Source organism: Lygodium microphyllum, chromosome 10, assembly GCF_053477565.2.
Source record: "Lygodium microphyllum isolate KBCC chromosome 10, Lygodium_microphyllum_v1.1.10, whole genome shotgun sequence".
In the NCBI taxonomy this organism is placed as follows: Eukaryota; Viridiplantae; Streptophyta; class Polypodiopsida; order Schizaeales; family Lygodiaceae; genus Lygodium; species Lygodium microphyllum.
In genome coordinates this window covers 106,067,676-106,089,578 of record NC_141144.1, presented here as the reverse complement: position 1 = coordinate 106,089,578, position 21,903 = coordinate 106,067,676, and the positions used below count along the sequence as shown (strand labels likewise).

Below are 21,903 nucleotides of genomic sequence, written 5' to 3'. Positions count from 1 at the left end.
TCAAGGGCCTTTTGAAGCAAAAGTTTGAGATGAAGAATTTAGGTGATTTGAGATACTTTCTTGGTATTGAGGTGATATGACTCTTTGGAAAATTCTTATCATTAGGCACAATTAATACAAAGTAAATATATCAAACTCTCCACATATGATATAATTGTACCTTCATACTCATAGTCTTCATCCAAGAAAACCAATCTCCCAACCCAAAGCTCACATACCAAGAGCATCAATATCACAATCCTTTTGTAACTCCAAGCAAAGTGCGCAAGTAGCAACCCTTAAACTACCTTTAGGGAGGTCTCAAGTCTAAGACAATTCCAATTTATAAGGGTCTCAACTCCAAGATGATTCCAATCTATAAGGGTCAAACTCCACAAGCCACCTCCACACACACCTCAAACTCAAAGAACAATGATACCAAGGTTAGTGCTTGTATATTGAAACATGGATACATACACACAAGCACATATAGCCTCTTATAACTCAGAGAAAATTGCAACATCATAACCTTGTTGAGAAAATTAGTGGGACACATTGTATAAGTGTGTGCCCATGTTGAAAGCCACTCATCAATCAACTTGATGTCTACAACTTGAGGGGAATTACTCTTTGAAAAATTCTTCTCCTTAGGCACAATCAATAAAAGCAACTCTTCACATCCAACATAATAGCTTCAAGGAGGTCAACTCTAAGACAATTCCAAACTTGCAAGGATCAAACTCCACAAGCCACCTTCACACCTCCATGAGTACTCTTGCAACATACCATCTTTGTCTTCACTAGCTCCATGTATCCCCTTGCTCTCTACCCTCACCCACCCTAATGTTCCCTCCTACATCCTCAACTATCCTCACCTAGTACTACCTATCCTCCTCTACAAACCTTTGGGCCCCTTATATTCTAGCTTACCTTCACCTTTCCCCACCCACACCCACACCCACACCCCCACCTTCATCCTCAGTTCTCATCCACCCACCCCCTCCCCACTTGATCTACCACCCATCCATTCTATCCCCTACCCACCCCCTCCCTACTCGATCTACCACCCATCCACTCTTGCCAATCTCCCCTTACCCTCATCTCTCTAATTAATATCCTCTTGTATATTTGGTTATCCTCTACCTATCTATACCCTCACTTTATTGCATCTATCCTCTTATCTTATCTACCCCCCTCCCCACCCCCTTGAAAAAATAAAAAGAAAAACCCTCTTAGCCCAACCTATCACCCTCCATGTCTATGCACGCCCTAGGTATCACTTTCCAAGCTTGCCCTCGATAAACAATCATTTTCCTAACCTTGTGTTGCAACCACCAAGTCCAATATCCTACCCTTGTCTTGCCTCCATGGCACATCCCAATGTCATCACCACCACCCTCCATCATGCACCTTTCTATAAGTATCTACTTTCAAATGTGCTTATCAGAAATGCTTGCTAAATTTTTTTCTCTCTTTTAATAAAAGAACCTTGAGACAAAGGAAATGACCCTAAAGATTTCCCTTGTCCTTGCATGCATGGGGCACGTGGTAGGCTATTCAAGTTCTTCTAGTAGGACATAAGATATACCTCCAATCATCTAAATGATCCATTTTCCCACTAACTTGTCTCATCACAAATCGTATAGTGCGGGGGGGGGGGGGGGGGGGGGGGGGGGGAGCTATTGTACCGAGTACACACACAATACATGCAAAAGAAGCTCACTCAAGAACACAAGAAGAGAGATGGAGGAAACAATGCTTTCTTCCTTGTTATTCTTTCTTCTTTCTCTCATAATACAATGTACACAAAGTATAGATAAGATACAACATAAAGGAAAGTGGCCTACTAAGTTAAACAATGCATAACTCACTATATCGACTAGTGACATAATTATGCTAGAGCGGTAATAGATGTAATTAACCAACTTTAATTAGTGATAAGTCAATGGCCATGTCAGGATCATAATGACCACCAACATAGTAAAGTGTAGATGTGCAAATCCATTTAACCAAGCAATCCATCATCAATGACTGCACATGTTAAGCTTGCCATCTCAACACTCCTCCTTAGGCTCAATTGTATCTCTGTAACTCCAAGTAAGCCTTGAAACCCTCGAAGCTACCTGATCTTGAAAGTGCTAGCATATACCAAGTTGATCTCACTTGCAAGTACCTTCTCTCTCACAAAATGGTAATGCACCTCAATGTGGTTTATCCTAGCATGGAACATTGGGTTTTTAGCCAATTGTATAATGCTCATATTGTCATAGTGGATGACAATTGGACCATGTACATACACATCCAGATCACCTAATAACTTTTGCAACCATACCACCTTGAATGCTACCATAATAGCACCTCTATACTCAACATCTATACTCGATAAAGAAACCGTGGGTTGCTTTTTGATACTCCAAGTAACCAATGCACTGTTAAGAGAGAATGTGAATCAGCTAGTAGATCTTCTATTGGACATGTTGTTAGCCCGTTTTGCATCTATGTATCCAAATACCTGTATATCCTTACTTCCCTAATGAAAAGGGTGTGTGGTCTTTTTCTAGTGAGTCAAAGTTCTTATTGCATACTTGGGTATAGGATGGTGCTCTATGTTCTTTTCTTTTTTCAACATCATAACACAATTCTATTAGCACAATGTAATAGTGTACAATTCCTTAAGATCCAATAGCATACCATAATTGCCACATGATCTTGATCATATAAGACACATTTATATGTAATTCAAAGGTATCTAATTTCATATAGTAATAGTCATTATTTCAACCTTTCAAAAAGCATGTCCCTATTCTAGGGGATCCCCTAGACTCCAAACCTTTGAGATACCTTTTAACTTTAGTTTGGAGTTGTGGTCTTTGCTAGATGTACACCACACTAAGATAGAAACTAAGAGAAATACAATCTTTTTACAAGGGACCTCCTTATTCAAGGCCACTCTAATGGCATCCTCACAAACCCCCACCCTTTTGTATCCCACACATTCCAATTTGAAGGCCATCCCAATGGCATTTCTTGGGTATTTATGGATATTAAAGAAAGACTATTGTGTATTTATTGAAATGATATGTATGTGACTAGGGAATGTTTAAGGTTTGATGTCTATGTCAGAGTGAAGGTGATGGTTATATGGTGATATTTGAAAAGTGCAAATGTGCGGAGATAGTCATTTATAAAATTTATATGGAACAAAATGAAGCATGAGAGAAAGACACGTTGGAAAAGTCAAAAAGGTAGAGAGAGAAAAATTAGAAAGGAGCTAATTAGAATCAACTCACAAAATGGTAAAATGTTTCTCACTAGCAATTGCTTACAAAAAAAAAAGCACCAAATGGGAAAGAGCGGACGATAATTCCTTTAGGGATCTTGTTCATGATAGTGTGCCACATTTGCAATGTGAGTTGTCAAGACTTTGATATTAAAGAATGCTCTCAGCATTCACAATACCTTGGATAACAAATTCAATATGTACAAAGAAGTGCCTTTACTTCATGTTGGAGAAATATAAACATTTTATAAGAGGCTCCTTGAGAACAAGTTACTTTAGGTTGATAATTATGATCTTAAAACAAAAATAACACATTTTTAATTATTTATTAATAGTTGATAGGGGAATGTTTCAAATGATTTAACTACAGTTCTTGATGATTAGTCACATTCATGAATATATCCTATACATGTGAGACTTCAAGGTCATGCCTCTTTCTAATGACCCACATTTGATGGATGCATTCTATAAGTGTGAGATTGCAAGGCCATAAACCTCTTTCTAATGACCCAAATCTTAGACTTTAAACAAATATATTGATGGCTATTTATGTGAACAATTGAATGGCATGGTTGAGCATCCAAAATTATTGCAATTTGGATTATCATGCACCCATTACATAGAATAAATTGCGCCAAAAAATGGCTTCCTGATTGTTGTAAGAAGGTGATAGTGATGAGTGATGGAAACTCAATGCCAAAGAGAAGGTGAAGGCAAACCTGTGCTTCTTTCTACAAATGCCAAAATGGTCCCAATGTTTGAATTCATGAAGGACAATGAATTAATAATTTCTTGCATTAGAATGTATTCCAAGTGCTAAAGACAACACATATAGAGAAATGGTCAAGTTTTAGTGTGCTCTATGTTTACAGTACTAGTTATCTAGTACAAGGAAGAGGTATTAATAAAATTGGAGCAACCTCATCGAGTGTAGGAAGGATATTTTGAAGATTTTGGTCCATACACAAGCACTACTATTCAAAATTTTGGAGATTTAAGAACTTGTTGTGGACCATCTAGAGAGAAGCTTGAGAAGGCATTTGCACCTCATATGGATGTTAGGAAGGAGAATTTATGCTAATACTTAGTACTTGATATCATGTATCCAATTTGGCTTGGTCAAGCACCAATACGTTGAAAATTCTTAAAAGATGATACCATAATATTGGGCATCAATGTGTAGAAAAAATCATGCATCTAAGTGTGCATCAATTGTTAGAAAAAACAACATATGTGCAAAAAAAAAAATCCAACATGTTGGGAGGATGTTGGTAACAACAAAGGGAAGGCTATTTCGATAAAAGAAGCTCATCCCTACCATCTCAATGGTTGTTGGACCATAAATAAGTCATCTTTCAACCTCCTTCAACTATATTTGCTATATTTTCATTCAAGAGATGATAACAATTTGTTTAAGATTTGTCAATCTCAACACAAGCACTTATTAAAGGATCATATTCCACAAGCCATGGCACTAATTTCAAGTTTATCTTTAAGTAGATATTTGTTTTTCTAAAATTAATGGGATTCTTTAAGACACAACAATGGTTGGAAGCAAATGAAAGCCTAGTCTAGGTGAACAAAGCTTGGTCTAGAATCCCCTATGTAAGAAGGATGGCTATGGATGAGCAAGGGCACCATGAATAGCAACTGTAAGAAGTGATCAAGTAGCACTAGCATGATCCTAAGTCTCAAATTCTAGATGGGGAGTCCCTTGAAAGGCATGAAGATGATTGCCAATTAGGATTTAATATCCCTTCCAAAGCCTTTTATGGGAAGAACTAAGATTGCATCCACTGTGTGGGCACCACCTTATCTTGAAGCACTTGTAGGCTTGTAAATAAGAGGAGTTTCTCGCAAAGCATTTGGAGGGGAAAAGAGTAGTAATTCGAGCAAATCTTTGGTTTCCATAGTGCATTTTACGGAATCTCACTCCCTTGTCTCGCAAGCTTGTATGTTTGCAAACTTTTGCAAAAAAGGAAAACTTACAAACTTGTAGGCTCTGTTTCAATGTCAATAGCTTGCATTGTCTTTTTTTAGATATGAAAGTAGGTTTTGTGGAAGGAGAAGGGATCATTTCATGCATATTTTAGATACAAGATGCTTTGTTTTGGTGCATGTCCCTTAGTCATTTTGCGAGGAGATGCTCTAATCCATGCATATGGGGCTTGCAAGTACTTGTTCATGTAGCATGATGTTTTGTGCAACTATAAGCAGCCAACTAACTTAGGCCTATTTCACAACTGTCTAGATGCGTGCAGGCCCTCGATGGAAAAAAGGGGAGCTTTGTATTCACACATGTTCAGACAAGGATAGGCCAATTGAGTTTCTCATGTGTAGAAATCTCTTTGGTAAATAAATAAATAGGCCAGTGAATCTTCTCATGTGTAGACATATTTGTGTAGACATCAGAGGCTCAAATCTAGCAATGCAAAGATAGTGGCAAATACATTTTTGGTAGACAAGGACAGGCCAGTCAATTTTCTCATGTGTAGACATCTCTTTGAAGAAACCTCCATGTGACACATCTCCTACATGCCGGTGTACTAAGATCTCATCAAGATGACATGGATTAGGATGCCCCACCCTAGACCTTGAAGCAAGGATACATTTAACATTGTATACCCTTCCAATCGATTAAAAAAATAATGAACCTTAGGTTTTAAAGTAGAAATTCGCGCTACTTCCAATTCCTAGTGTTGGTGTCCTTGCGAGGTTAAAAAGTCAAGAAATTAGAATCGCGGGGGGGAATATGCTCAAGGCCGACGTGGCGCAGACCAGGCGACAGTTATTGTATTTTTAGGAAATCGTATCCGACGTGGCAGGTAAGGTGGAGGCCACGGGAGATATGAATAGAAAAAAGGTGTTTTATTTAGGGCTCTCTCATTTTATTTTTTTCGTGAAGGGTTTACGGCTCTCTCTCTCGCTCTCTCTCATATTTCTTCTTCTTCAGAAAATCAGAATCATCGGACCTTCTCTCCTCTCCCGCCCCCTGCCGGCTGTCTCTCTGCTGTCCCACGCGTTCGTCAAAAGCCGCTTTGCAGCTTCCTTTCTTCCTTTCCTCTCCTTTTCTTCTGCGTCGTGTGCAGCAGCAACTCGCCTCTCTCTCTCTCTCTCTCTCTCTCTCTCTCTCTCTCTCTCTTGCTTTCCTTTTCGTTCTTCTCCATCGATCGCCCCTCCCCTCGTTCACGCCATCGCGGGATCCCTCCCTCAATCATCATTAATCGTCATAGGGCATCGTTCCCCAGGTATTCTTATATACCTTACTCAGGTCTTCTTCTATTTGTGACATATAATCCAGCGTTTTCTTGCCACCTCGCAAGCTTTCTGCTTGATTTGGGTGTAGAACATCAAATCTGCACCTCCGATCAGTTCCCCTCTCCACACCATGATGATGGCATCAGAAGACCAGGACGCCAAGGATCCAGATTGGGTACACAAGCTCAAAACAGGGGGCCCCGTGCCTCTGAAATCCCCTGAGAACTGCACCGATGGTGCCTGGACCTCGCCCCCAGGCCATAATTTCCTTGTCAGGGGCCCAGATTACCTCTCCTCAAAGGCGAAGGTCCCTGCTGGTGACTGGCTTCTGCGGCCGCTCGCATTCGACTGGGTGAAGAGTAACCGTGGCAAGATCCGGGAGGCCCTGTCTTCCCCCAGCAACAGGGTCCGTGCTGCCCTGGAGGAAGTGCTTGGCAGCGATGCCAGCTTCACAGCCGACGGTTGCCATAACCAGGCTGTTCAAGATCTGTTGAAGGCCGAAGCTGCTCCAACTGTAGCCCCTGCCACAGCAGAGTATGGTGTGATTGCATGTGGCGACAATGCCAGGAAGGCTGGTGATGCAGAAAATGTGTTGGAACAGCTGAAGTCCGAATCTGCCACGCCGGATGATGGCATAATGGAGCTTAGCAATGGCATGAGCAATGGTGACGGCCAAGATTTGTTGAACCAGACAGAGCCAGGATCATCGCCTGCAGGGTCAGCCAATGACAGCATGTGCAATGGTCATAGCCAAGATCAGTTGAAACAGATAGAGCCAGGATCATCCGTGAGTGACAGTGTCACTGTTGCCAGCAGCGCGGAAGATCTGTTGAAACAGCAAAATCCAGAATTGCCCATGGCTGCTGCAAAGACTCCAGCTGGCGAAGGTGTGCCATTTGTGTGGGCTTTCAATCTGCAGGTGCCCAGCAAGGAGAACTACAGTGCCATAGCTTACTTTGTGTCCTTCGAGAGGATTGAAGAGGGCTCTCTAATGCATCGGTTCCTGACAGAGGAAGATGATGGTTTCAGAAATGCACGGCTGAAGCTGATAGCCAATGTTGTGAATGGGCCATGGATTGTGAAGGCGGCGGTGGGGGAGCAGGCCATTTGCATACTGGGGCGGGCCGTGTCCTGCCGCTTCATACGAGGTATCCATTTCTTGGAGGTAGACGTGGACATTGGTGCTTCCATGCTGGCTAATGCTGTTGTCCATCTTGCTCTTGGCTATGTTTCCTCCCTCACTGTCGATCTTGCCTTCCTCATTGAAGCCCAGTCCGAGCATGAGCTCCCAGAAAGGCTTCTTGGTGCTGTTCGCTTTGCCAATCTTGACCCTGCAGCTGCAGTAGCCATGGATCCTGAGCAGGCCCTTGCAGGATCTCTGAAAGAACCATCTGCAGTTGTAAATGCGGAACAAACTGAGGAGGAGGAGGAAGAAGAAGAAGAAGAGTTCTTTGATGATGAAGGCCAGGAAGAAGGAGAAGATGAGTACGATAATGGTGATGATGACAACTTCACCACTCGAGCTTCCACGGCTGAGGTTGAGGCTGCAGTCCCAGCAGCCTCTCTCACATCCAGATGGTGGAAGTCCTTCAGTACCTACATCAATGGTGAGGAGCCCAATGGTCTTTCAGTGGTTCCTCTATCAAAGGAACCACAGCCAACGTCAACCGCCTCTTCTGGTGACTGATGAAAAAGTGGATAGACCCTGGATGAGCATGATGGGATTATCCAAAGCAAATGCAGAGTTTGATCCCCCGACACACAGCAAATGCTGCATTTGCTGCTGATTTGTGTACCCCCCCCCCCCCCTCCCATTTATTATTATTCAAAATCCTTTTTTCTTGTAGAGAAGCAGTGTTCACTCTCCATTGTGAGTGATTGCTTTCTGACTTTAGGCCTCATTCTTACATGGCTGTTCTAAGAATCAGATGAGGTATACAGAGGCATTAAGCCGCATAGTATGTCTTCGTGAAAAGTAGCTGCAAACAACCTGATGGTTGCCTATTTTGTATTTTACTGCATTAAGAGTTAAACCCAAATTTGAAGTCTCATTCATTCACACAGTGGGGTTTCTCTGCTTGTGTATACACTGCAAACTCTGTGCTCTTGTGTCTTCCCTCATTGTGTTTCCTGCATTGTTTGATGTGCTTTTGTGAAATTGGAAGTATGTGGACTCCAAAGGAGCGGTCAGCATGAAACCAACCTTCCCACCTTGTAATGCAAAGCTTGATGAAAGGCAACCAACCGAACCTTTCACCTCTTTATGCATAACACGTGAAGGAGATCAGAGCAGGAATCAAACACATTTATTCCAAGCAGGGAAGCTACCCTCCCATCTTTAATGGCTCGTGGCCACATAATAAACAAAGGGTGCATAGGGTGCTTGTGAACATTGCTGGAAAGAGGATAATGTGATTGGCTATTTACAAGCCAACAACAAAAGCATAAGGTAGATTCGGATAGAATTGAGAAAAAGAGAACTATTACACAGAGTGAAAGTCGGTTTAACTTGATGTAGCTGGGTTGCTCTAGCATATCAGCATTGCAGAAGCATGCTCTTATGGGGAATGCCAATAACAACATGACGTTGCACAAGTGGGGTTAGGTAATAATGCCTTTCTTGTGGGTTTAGATATTCATGATGCCCCTACATTAATTACTCATAGCTTGACCTTTGAGCTATTTAGATGTGTATGTCATCCAACTTTGTGCAAGCAATTAGGAATCATCTAATTCAATTGAATGGTCATGATTGCACCAAGAGCCCCCATGTCTCGAGGGCAACTTTAAGAAGGCCAAACTTCAAATGTGATTTGTGTGCACTCAACCAAACCTAGTACTTGTAGTTCTTAGTCAACTTCTTGTCAAAGGCACATGTTTTAGTGAATTGTTGGTATGGGCGGCTTGCTTCTTGATGGCATACTTGACATTTTACATGATCATCGGTATAAGGTGATTCCAAGCTTTGTTGCTTTTGTTTTGGCTTCCAAGATTTTAGCTAGCTTTAGATGCTCAATTCAAAAGTTCTTTCATTTGGTTGTATTCCATTACTCACCAATGTTGAAATGTTTGAGAAGATTCCTATGTAGTCTCTTATGACCAGGTTTATAGCTGAAGGTGGGGTGACAATAGTGCATAGATCGGATGTCGTAAGCGTGCGTAGTGAGCGTCAGAAGGTCCCCAAGAACAAAAGAACTCTACTTTTTGCACACAAATTAATGTAAAAAGCTTGCACGGCATGAACAAGAGACCAATTGGGTGCAATCTCCTCCCATGCCTTGTGTGAGCGTTCCACAAAGCATGTATTTTATATATTAATCATCTTCAAGCTCAAATAATAGCCCAAATTACAAAATAGCATGCTTGAGCTTTTGTGTCAAATAGAAATAAAGCTAATGGACGCCCAAGAAGTCAGGCGTACCCAAATACAATGTCCAAATACAAATATCTAAATCGTGCACCCATGCGCATACAAAAATAATAAATAAATATCAAATGCCTTGATAGATAAGCGCGACAAAATATAAGCGCTATGCCTAAGGTATGCGTCCATCAAAATATTGATGATAATTTGAATACACGCTATTCTCCAATGCTTTTCACTGCCACTACTGCTATCTCTACACATCAATTGAAGCATTCACAATCATTAGTAAAATAATACAATTAAACCGACAAAAGTGAATACCTAGCAGTCTTCAGCTACATAAATAAATTTGTTAGAAATCAATCCTAACCTTAATTTATCGCGAGTGCGCATTCTAAACTCATAAACGTTTATTAATTTAAATATGTATTTTGCGGAATCACCCGCTATGGAATCATCCATGTATACACTAAATTAATAAAACGCCCGAAAAGGATAGGCGTCCCCATCGACTTCTCGCACAAAGAATCCACTTTGTGTATGAGTCCCGATAATAAAATCTTACAGAATCCACCGTAAAACCTCACGAAATCCATCGTGGTACGGAATCCACCGTGGAATATGCCTCCTGGCATCATACCCCCGGGGTGGGATAGCAATTGTCCTCAATTGTTATTAGCTCAATGTGGAGTGGGGAAAGCATTTAAGTCTCTAGCGTGCATCCATTGGGTCTCTTCAACAGGATGGTTTTTAAACTTGACCAAATATTTAGAGTATCTATGGCCAGTTCTAGTGGTCATAAAGTCAGCATCTATAATAGTTTTAGGCTAAAGCATTTCAGTCTCATCATCTAGTAAAGGTGGGTTTTCATAGACAGGGTGTATAAGTAATTTGTCTCTAAAGGGTCGTAATAAACTAATATGAAAGGTGGTGTGAATTTTTCAATGTTGTGGTAGTTCTAGTTTAAATGCATTGTCATTGATTTTGTGAATGATCTTGAATGGTCCATAGAATCTAGGTGCAACTGAGTGTTTATCTACACTTTGTACTCTACATTTTTCTATGCGTAATCAAACATAATCATTAACTTTAAAATTCATAGCTTGTCTTTTCTTATTTGCTTGTTTTATATATGACTGATGGGCTTTGGCAATCATATCTTTAACTTCATAAAAAATAGTAGCGTGCATGTTAGTAATACCATCAGCAGTCTGAATTTTATTTGATAATGATGCAACAAGTGTAGACAATCTATATCCATTTATAACTTCAAATGGTGCTTTCTTTGTAGCGGTGTGTGGCGTATTATTATATGCAAACTGAAATAAATGTAGATGTGTATCCCATGTGTGTGATTTTGAAATAGTGTAAGCACGTAAAAAATCTAAAATAGTACTGTTAGTAGCTTCTGTTTGACCATTAGTTTCAAGATGAAATGCAGATGAAAAATCAATCTTTGTTTCTAAGTTAGCAAACAAAGTAATCCAAAAATTATTACAGAATCTAGAATCACGATAAAAAATAATAACTTTTGGTAAGCCATGATTAGTAAACACAGTTTTAAAAAACAATTGAGCTGCTTGAGATGCAGTTAGAGTTTTCTAGCATGGAATAAAATATGCTTGTTTGCTAAACCTGTCTACAACAGTTCAAATCATATCATGGTTAGCTTTAGTGTTAGGTAAACCAGTAATAAAATCCATTGAAATTTGTTCCCATGGTCGTGATGGAATAGATAATGGCATCAATAAACCATATTGTTTACCATGGTGTCTTTTAACTTGTTGACAAACTAAACATTCAGATACAAAGTTAGATATATCAGTGTCCATATGTGGCCAATAAAAATCTTTAGTCAATGTACGCAAAGTAGATATAATACCTCTATGACCTTGATATGGAGGACAATGAATCTCATTCAAAACAAATGATCTAAATGGAACTGTCACACATAATCTCTTTTCATAAAACATGAATCCATTATTGTAAGACAATGAATCAATAGGAATCCAATTATTTGCAACTAATTTATTCCAATCAGCTTGAAAAGTAATATCATGATGATAAGTATCTTTCATAGGGATAAGGGAATCAAATGATATCACAGAAATATTATGAATTGTTGGTCTTCTACTCAAAGCATCGACTACAACATTCTCTTTTCCTGGTTAATATTGTATAAGAGGATGAAAACTTTGAATAAAAGTTGCCCATTTAATATGCTGGTCAGAGATTTGGGGTTGACTAAGGAGATGTCTAATGCTTTGTTGATCAATTTTAATCATAAATTCAGAACCCATTAAGTAATGTTTCCATTGACGTAAGGCTTGTACTACAGCTAGCAATTCTTTATCATATGTAGAATATTTAAGTTCAGATGGTTTCAGTTTACAGCTAGAGTAGGCTATGGGATGATTATCTTGCATAAGGATGGCTCCTATTCCAGATCCACTAGCATTAGTAACTACTAAAAAGAATAGTCTATTGAAATCAGGTAGTTGTAATACAGGAGCATGGGTTAATGCATGTTTCAATAAATCAAAAGATTTTTGTTGATTATCAGTCCAATTATAAACAATACCTTTCTTTAAAAGTTTAGTCAAAGGTAATGCAAGTAATGAGAAATTTCTCACAAACTTTCTGTAAAAACTAGCAAGACCTAGAAAAGAACATAACTCATGCACATTTTTGGATATGGGCCAATTTAAAATTGCTTCTATCTTTTTAGGATCAACCTTAATTGTCCTAGATATTCAATTTCTGTTTGAAAGAATTTACTCTTTTCTGGATTAGCATACAATTGATTATCTTTTAACAACTTGAAAACTAAAGACAGATGTTCATAATGCTCATTCTCATTTTTACTGAATACCAATATATCATTAAAGAATACTATGATACAATGCTGATATTTCAAGAATATGTGATTCATCATGCGATTAAATGTAGCTGGTGCATTAGTTAATCCAAAAGGCACCACTAGAAATTCATAGTATCCAAATTGTGTTTTAAATGTAGTTTTGAATATATCAGATTTTCCAATCTTACTTGATGATAACCAGATTTAAGATCTATCTTACTAAATATGGCAGAACCTTGTAGTTTATCCATAAGATCATTTACCCTAGGAATCGGATATCTATTCTTAACAGTAATTTTATTCAGGGCACGATAGTCAATGCACATGCGATAAGTATTATTCTTCTTTTTCACTAATAAAACTAGTGCGCCAAATGGAGAACTACTAGGTCTAATTAATCCTTTGTTTAGCAATTCTTTTATTTCATTTTGAATTTCTTTCTGTTCAATTTGGTTATGCCTATATGGTGCTTTACATGGTGGTTGTATACAAGGAATTAAATCTATTTTGTGATCTTCAAGATGTGAATATGGTAGTCCAGGTGGTAAATCATATGCAAAACAATCTTTAAATTGAGCAAGAAATTGTGTATGCCTAGGATGCATATGTTTTTCTTTAGCTTGAAGTTCATTCACCCATATTAAATAAGATTTGCTACTTTTACGTAATGCATGTTTAGCTTGAGTATGAGTAAGCAGTGGAAATTTATTCGAAGCATGCATACCATGCAATGTGATTTGTTTTCCTTGAAAATAAATTTTAATTGAATGAGTAGAATAATCTATGTCAGGGTTATATTGATGATGCCAAGGCATTCCTAAGATTATATCACTAGACTACAAAGGTACAATTAGGAAATTTCTACGTTCAGTATATTCACCAATTTTAATTTCTAAATTATGCACCTCTTGTGTTCCATTATATCTCGTGCCTAGGAATGCAGCTTTAATACGATAATGTGTAGAAACAGTTTGTAAATTCAAATTTTTCACTAACTTTGCAGAAATAAAATAATGTGTGCTACCATCATCATGTAAAATAATATTTTCTTTACCATGCACTAAACATTTCATTGTCAACAAAGAATGTGGAGTTGGCATACTTGGCAAAGTATCCGAAGTAGTACCAATGTCGTCATCATCTTCCGTAAAGTCAGGCATTTCCTCACGTTCTTCTTCTTCCATTGCTCCAAGATAATTGATATGGACAGGTAGCTTTTTCGATTGACAATTGGCTGCTAGATGTCCAGATTAATGGCATTTGTAACAAACTATAGGTTTGGCTTTAGATACATTGTTGGTAATGGTAGGAAGTTTAGGAATATTGGGATTTGGCTGTGAGGATGGCTTAGGGTTTGGATTGGTATTTGATGGCAAAGCAGGTGGTCGTGTCCAAGACTTACGGAGTGAAGATGGAAGAAAACGACTTTGATTGAATCTTTTAAAATTTGAATTGAATTGCTTGGAATCATAGTTACCATTAGTTTGAAATTGTTGTGGATGCTTGTCTCTTCCTCGAATCTTGTCTTCAGTGTCATGAGCCAAAGAAATTGCATCTTCAAGAGTTGTTGGCTTGAACATATTGACTTCAGCATAGTAATGTCCAAGTAGGCCAGACATAAACTTGCGTTTGTGAGTTGCTTTAGGTACATCTTCGAGCATTCGGAGTTACAGTAGGGCATTCCAAAAACTTTCAGTGTATTGGGAAATAGGTTCGCGATCTCTTTGCTGTAGAAGATCCCATTGCTTTATGGCTTTTTCATGGAATTGAGGAGAAATGAAATTTTGCAAAAACTTCTTTTGGAAACTCTCCCAGGTAGTGGGACAATCAATACTCTTGCGAACCACAGTCCACCATAGAGATGCTCGATCGACTAAATGATTAGTGACACATTTAATTTTGTCTTTCTCAGCATATCTCTCTTCATGAAAGTAATCATCAAATTGACTGATAAATGCAAGTACAGTCTTTCCATCTCGAGATCCATTGAAAGTACGAAATTTGAAGTTTCTTTTACTTATCTTTGTTTCTTTGGGGATGGATTGGGCTTCAAGTGTCACATCGATGGTACGTCGTATAAGATCTTCAGGTTGCGGTCCATCTTTGTCGATGGTAGATCGTTGCAAATTGGCCAATTGAACTTGCAAAGCTTATCGGGCTCTTCGTTCTTCATCAAGCTGCATCATAATTAAATCCAATTTTTGTTCCATCATTGGTTCGGGTTAATCACCTTCAGCCATAAAATCGTCCATGTTTTGTTCTGTCATCCTGTAAAATCCAAAAGACCTCACTCTCTCAAAATCTGATTAGTGGGATGAGCGTAGCCCAAAGTCGGGTATACAAGGCTTGTAAATTTTGTTTGGCTTTTATAGTCTTCCTCTTTTGCAATTGCGGTTTTCGTTGTCTTTGTAGAAGTTGCGTATAATCTTCGTATGACCTGCGCATGACCTTCTGTGTTTGCTAAAACTCGTTCAGCAAGTCTGCAAATAGGAACAGGGTCTTCCAGAGAGCAATAAACAAATTTTGTGCTTCTGCGTATGAACAATCTTTATGGGAATAGTTGGATAAGTTTGTTTTGAACCTCTGTGACTTACAGAACTTGCAGGAGTAAGAGAACTTGGTGAACTTGAGTGATTAAGCTTAGTAGACTTTGAAGACTAGGAAGCTTTAAGCTTCGTGATCTGTCGTGGATTTTTAGGACATGAATATGTCCTCGATTGATTCGACGCCGCCCAGTAGATCCTCTTGCCGCCGATCATTAGTTTTAATAATCGAAGCTTTTTTTAAAGCTTATTGCTAAGCTTGCTAAGTTTAACTTTAAGCTTTAAAGCTTTTGGATATGGAAGAAGAGCTTACTCTTTATCTACTCAAAACGACTTGAAGAAGGAGATGTACAAGTGGTCCTCCGCCTCCTCAGGCCGGTCCTTCGTGATCAGAGGATGCAGATAGGGGTTCTTGATTGCCAGGAAGTCACCGGTATCAACCGTTCGCGATGAAATTGACTGTAGAGCTCGATCGTTCCAGGAGCTCCGCCTTCGCGCAAGATGGTAAGCAATTGGAAGCTCTCGATCTCAGCTTCACTCAGATACCACTGGTGCACAGATCGGATGCCGTAAGCATGCGTAGTGAGCGTCAGAAGGTCCCCAAGAACAAAAGAACTCTACTTTTTGCACACAAATCAATGTAAAAAGCTTGCACGACATGAACAAGAGACCAATTGGGTGCAATCTCCCCCCATGCCTTGTGTGAGCGCTCCACAAAGCATGTATTTTATATATTAATCATCTTCAAGCTCAAATAATAGCCCAAATTACAAAATAACACCCTTTAGCTTTTGAGTTTGCTTTTGTGCCAAATAGAAATAAAGCTAATGGGCGCCCAAGAAGTCAGGCGTACCCAAATACAATGTCCAAATACAAATATCTAAATCGTGCACCCATGTGCATATAAAAATAATAAATAAATATCAAACGCCTTGATAGATAAGTGCGACAAAATATAAGTGCCATGCCTAAGGTATGCGCCCATAAAAATATTGATGATAATTTGAATACACGCTATCCTCCAATGCTTTCCACTGCCACCGCTGCTATCTCTATACATCAACTGAAGCATTCACAATCGTTAGTAAAATAATACAATTAAACCGACAAAAGTGAATACCTAGCAGTCTTCAGCTACATAAGTAAATTTGTTAGAAATCAATCCTATCCTTAATTTATCACGAGTGCGCACTCTAAACTCATAAACGTTTATTAATTTAAATATGTATTTTGCGGAATCACCCGCTATGGAATCACCCATGTACACACTAAATTAACAAAACGTCCGAAAAGGATAGGCGTCCCCATGGACTTCTCGCACAAAGAATCCACTTTGTGTATGAGCCCCAAAAATAAAATCTTACGGAATCCGCCGTAAAACCTCACGGAATCCACCATGGAATATGTCTCCTGGCATCAGACAAGGTCAATGGAGAGTCACAAAAAATGGTGGTGCTCAATCTTCTAGTAGAGAGCACCGTTGAAACTCCTTGTGTGTAGTGCCATCACACATTAAAACTTTCGTCGTCACAAATAGATGCATCCTCAATCATGGAAATGAACAATATGCATTTGCAAATAGGAAAGGCTCGAATTGAGGACTTCATTTGTACTTAACAATATATGAAAGCTTTAACTATTTCTTGGATAATTTTGTGGATGGTTGAGAAGAAATGAGTGCATATATTTCTTCTTTCAAATGATGGAAGCATTTGTACTTTTGAAATTCTACGCTCTTCATATTGTAAATATGTGGAGTAATCTGCTATCTTATCTTCTTCCTTTAGCTTTCGTTCAAGTATTAAAATTGTAGGGCTAGTGTAGAGAAGAGGATGATGAGAATATAGAGTGAAGATCAATGATATAAAGCATGCTAGGGTATTGCATGGAACAAATAATAGGCTTACATGTTTGTCTCTTTTAGAAGCATCCAACTATAGGCATGACCATCTTTTAAAAAAGCTTGGTCATACCTTTTAGCCATAGCTAACTGTGAGTCAAGAGTTAAAGAGTCTCTTCCACATTAAGCATTTTGTGGACCATTGTCACCATTACAGCTACAAGAGTGTAATAATTTGTTGGTTTGTACTTTTTAGATGTTAGCAATGATCCCATTGTCCATGCTTGAACACACCTTGAACCATATTTGATAGGGATTATGGTGGGAATAATTTACTTTACAAAGCACCCTAAATAACATATGCTTGAACATGCCTTGGGTCATATTTGATAGGGATTATGGTGGGAATAATTTACTTTACAAAGCACCCCAAATAATTGCTCTCAAGTACCGTTTTTAGATCCTTAGAGCCAAAAGTCTCTTGGAATTTGATATTGCTCTATGCCCAAGGTAAAATGTATTGTGTTTATCTTGGTCCACATGTGTGGTTGCAACAAAAGCCTAATGGAGATTAGAAATCAGAAAAATCCTTGTTGAGTCCTACTTACATGTGTAGGCAATTTTTAATATATGTAGTGAGTTGTTATTATTCTTAGCATTTGTTCATTGAGAGAAAAAACTGATGATTCCCTTGAAGCTCTCTTTATTGCCAAGTGGGATGTTTTAGTTTTAAGTTTTGACTTATTAGAAAAATGTAGGTTCACATCTTAATTCACACAAGTAAGATTATGGCCTATGCACAACGAATGCGGAATGAACTAAGTTTAATAAAAAGTGTGAATATCACAAGAAAAGAGATTAGAAGAGCTATCAACTAAATTTATCAATAGAGCTCATTAGTATGTGATGAGTTGACCTACTACCATGTGTCTCCTATTGTCTCATCATCATAAGAAGTGAGAATGGTTGTCCATTGATATTGCTTAATTAAACTCGATACATAGGATGAGTTGACGTTGTCGGAGCGTTTGGGGTCGAAAGTCTACCACGGGAGTAAGAGACAATAGGGTGAAGGGAGATTTAGGGAGAGGAATAGACAGAAGAGAAGGGGTTTAAAGAAATAGAAGATGTAGAAGAATCCTCATAGAGGTGAAGCTTGCCAATTTATTTCTGCATCTTGAGAAGACAAATCTCTTGTAGACCAAAAACGTGCATAAAACAATAGCTTCCTCTCTATTGCTTAGATCGCTAATCTAATGCTTTTGTTGGCTTCGAAAGTGGGGTAAAACATTAGAACACTTGTTCAGAATTCTCTCAAATCACTCCTTCTCCCTGTTTCGGAGTGTTGTTTGCTGCCTGTAAACTGCAATCACAAGTCACACGATTTTGCCAATCCTTCTTTTTGCATAAAATCACCCAAAAATGGCCCAAATCCACTTGATTTTAAAAAAAAAACATGTCATCCTATTCTAGAAGTTGTCTACAAATTTTTGATATTTACAAGAAATAATATCTAAAATATCAAAAAAGACTAAACTTTTCCAAAAAGCTAGTATTTTTTAACCATCCACACTACGGACACTAACACTAATGACTAATATGGCATTAACTCTCTAGATCAATAAGAAAGCCAAATGACGATGCACTCTAGAGTTTTTCACACTGTGTGCACAGAGCGGCACGACAATGTGCTCTCATGCATGTCCTAATTGTCTCATTGTTGTAGGATCCAATATTTTATTTTCATTAGCTCTTAAGGATGTAGTTGTATGCTATGTGCGCTTGATTGTTGAAGACATGCTTCTTTTTGTGGCTTAAAATGACTCCTCAAGTCTATTGTGAAAAATTGGGAGTTGATCCTCATGATTTCTTTTGCAAACTTGATCAAACCAGATGCTGATAAGGCAAGTGAATTTTAGCTAAAGTTCTAATGCTATCATATGTGCCCTTATATCAAATGAGAAGCTTAAAATGAAAACTAGTTCCATGGTAAACATACTTGATATGAAGTGCACTAAAAAAGGTAACAAATAATAGTTGAAGACCCATTACTATCATTATAGTTAGTGTCTTTATATCAAGTGACAAGTTTAACGTGAAAATTAATATCTAAGGGTGCACACGCTTGAGATTAAGTCTCCTCAAGAAAAGCCACAAAAGTGGCCAACTATTAGCCAAGTGACAATAATTTACTTTACAAAACACCCTAAATAACATATGCTTGAACATGCCTTGGGTCATATTTGATAGGGATTATGGTGGGAATAATTTACTTTACAAAGCACCCCAAATAATTGCTCTCAAGTATCGTTTTTAGATCCTTAGAGCCAAAAGTCTCTTGGAATTGGATATTTCTTTATGCCAAAGGTAAAAGGTATTGTGTTTATCTTGGTCCACATGTGTGGTTGTAACAAAGGCCTAATGGAGATTACAAATCATAAAGATCCTTGTTGAGTCCTACTTACATGTGTAGGCAATTCTTAATAGATGTAGTGAGCTGTTATTGTTCTTAGCATTTGTTCATTGAGAGAAAAAACTGATGATTCCCTCGAAGCTCTCTTTATTGTCAAGTGGGATGTTTTAGTTTTAAGTTTTGATTTATTAGAAAAATGTAGGTTCACATCTTAATTCACACAAGTAAGATTATGGCCTATGCACAATGAATGCGGAATGAACTAGTTTAATAAAAAGTGTGAATATCACAAGAAAAGAGATTAGAAGAGCTATCAACTAAATTTATCAATAGAGCTCATTAGTATGTGATGAGTTGACCTACTACCATGTGTCTCCTATTGTCTCATCATCATAAGAAGTGAGAATGGTTGTCCATTGATATTGATTAATCAAACTTGATACATAGGATGAGTTGACGTTGTCGGAGAGTTTGAGGTCGAAAGTCTACCACGGGAGTTTGGGGTCGAATACCACGGGAGTAAGAGACAATAGGGTGAAGGGAGATTCAGGGAGAGGAATAGATAGAAGAGAAGGGGTTTAAAGAAATAGAAGATGTAGAAGAATCCTCATAGAGGTGAAGCTTATCAATTTATGTCTGCATCCTGCAAAGATAAATCTCTTGTAGACCAAAAACATGCATAAAACAATAGCTTTCTCTCTCTGCTGCTTAGATCAGCAATCTAATGCTTCTCTTGACTTCGAAAGGGGGTAAAATACCAGTATACCTATTCAGAATTCTCCCAAAACACTCCTCCTCCTAGCGCATTGGAGTGTTGTTTTCTGCTTGTAAACTACGATTGCGCGTCGCGTGATTTTACCAATCCTTCTTTTTGCATAAAATCACCCAAAAATGGCTGAAAGCCACTTGATTTTAAAAAAAAAACATATCATCCTATTTTAGAAGTTGTCTACAACTTTTGGATATTTACAAGAAATAATATCTAAAATATAAAAAAAAGACTAAACTTGTCCAAAAATCTAGTATTTTTTAACAGGATTTCTTGGTCTATCTTCATTGTAGCGTGATTCATCAAGCATTGCGGCTATTTCAGCTCCTTTGATTGATAGGTTGAAGAATGATACTTTCTTTTGGGATGCTCTTGTAGATAGTAGCTGCAATTAGTTAAAGGAACTCCTTGCTTTTGCTCCTATTCTAGTATACCCAAATTTTTCGAAGGAGTTTACCATAGAGTGTGGTGCCAGCATGGAAGTATAAAATCAAGTCGCCTTATTAGGCCATATCTTCTTCGCAATGAGTCATCATGGGAAGTGCTAATATTAAGATTATTATTAAAAAAACAATTATATTAAGAATCAGGCGATTAAACTTTTCCAACAAAACAAATATAAGTAGTAACATTTGGATCGGAAAAACATTAAGTAAACTCCATTGGTGAAATCATATGTACATTATTTCCTGTGGTCTCGGAGGGTAGACAATCCTTGATCACATGGAAATGACTATCCACACTAGAGACATTGACATGAATGACTAATATGGCATTAACTCTCTAGATCAATAAGAAAGCCAAATGACGATGCACTCTAGAGTTTTTCACACTGTGTGCGCATAGTGGCACAACAATGTGCCCTCATGTGTGTTCTAATTGTCTCATTGTTGTAGGATCCAATATTTTATTTTCATTAGCTCTTAAGGATGTAGTTGTATGCTACATGTACTTGATTTTTTAAGAGATGCTTCTTTTTGTGGCTTAAAATGACTCCTCAAGTGTGTTGTGCAAAATTGGGAGTTGATCCTCATGATTTCTTTTGCAAACTTGATCAAACCGGATGTTGATAAGGCAAGTGAATTTTAGCTAAGGTTCTAATGCTATCATATGTGCCCTTTATATCAAATGAGAAGCTTAAAATGAAAACTAGTTCCAAGGTAAACATACTTGATATAAAGTGCACTAAGAAAGGTAACAAATAATAGTTGAAGACCCATTGCTATCATTATAGTTAGTGCCTTTATATCAAGTGACAAGTTTAATGTGAAAATTAATATCTAAGGATGCATATGCTTGAGATTAAGTCTGCTCAAGAAAAGCCACAAAAGTGGCCAACTATTAGCCAAGTGACAATAATTTACTTTACAAGGCACCCTAAATAACATATGCTTGAACATGCCTTGGGTCATATTTGATAGGGATTATGGTGGGAATAATTTACTTTACAAAGCACCCCAAATAATTGCTCTCAAGTACAGTTTTTAGATCCTTAGAGCCAAAAGTCTCTTGGAATTGGATATTGTTCTATGCCAAAGGTAAAAGGTATTGTGTTTATCTTGGTCCACATGTGTGGTTGTAACAAAGGCCTAAT

At 38.2% G+C, this 21,903-nt stretch overlaps 1 protein-coding gene across 1 annotated transcript; it reads left to right on the top strand.

The window, feature by feature from the left end:
* Positions 1 to 6,208: 6,208 nt before the first annotated feature.
* On the top strand, positions 6,209 to 8,576 carry LOC148030395 (uncharacterized). Its single transcript, XM_087686717.1, has 2 exons — positions 6,209 to 6,507; positions 6,583 to 8,576. The coding sequence occupies exon 2, from the start codon at positions 6,648 to 6,650 to the stop codon at positions 8,202 to 8,204; it is 1,557 nt and encodes a 518-aa protein (XP_087542843.1). The 5' UTR covers positions 6,209 to 6,507; positions 6,583 to 6,647; the 3' UTR covers positions 8,205 to 8,576.
* Positions 8,577 to 21,903: the final 13,327 nt, after the last annotated feature.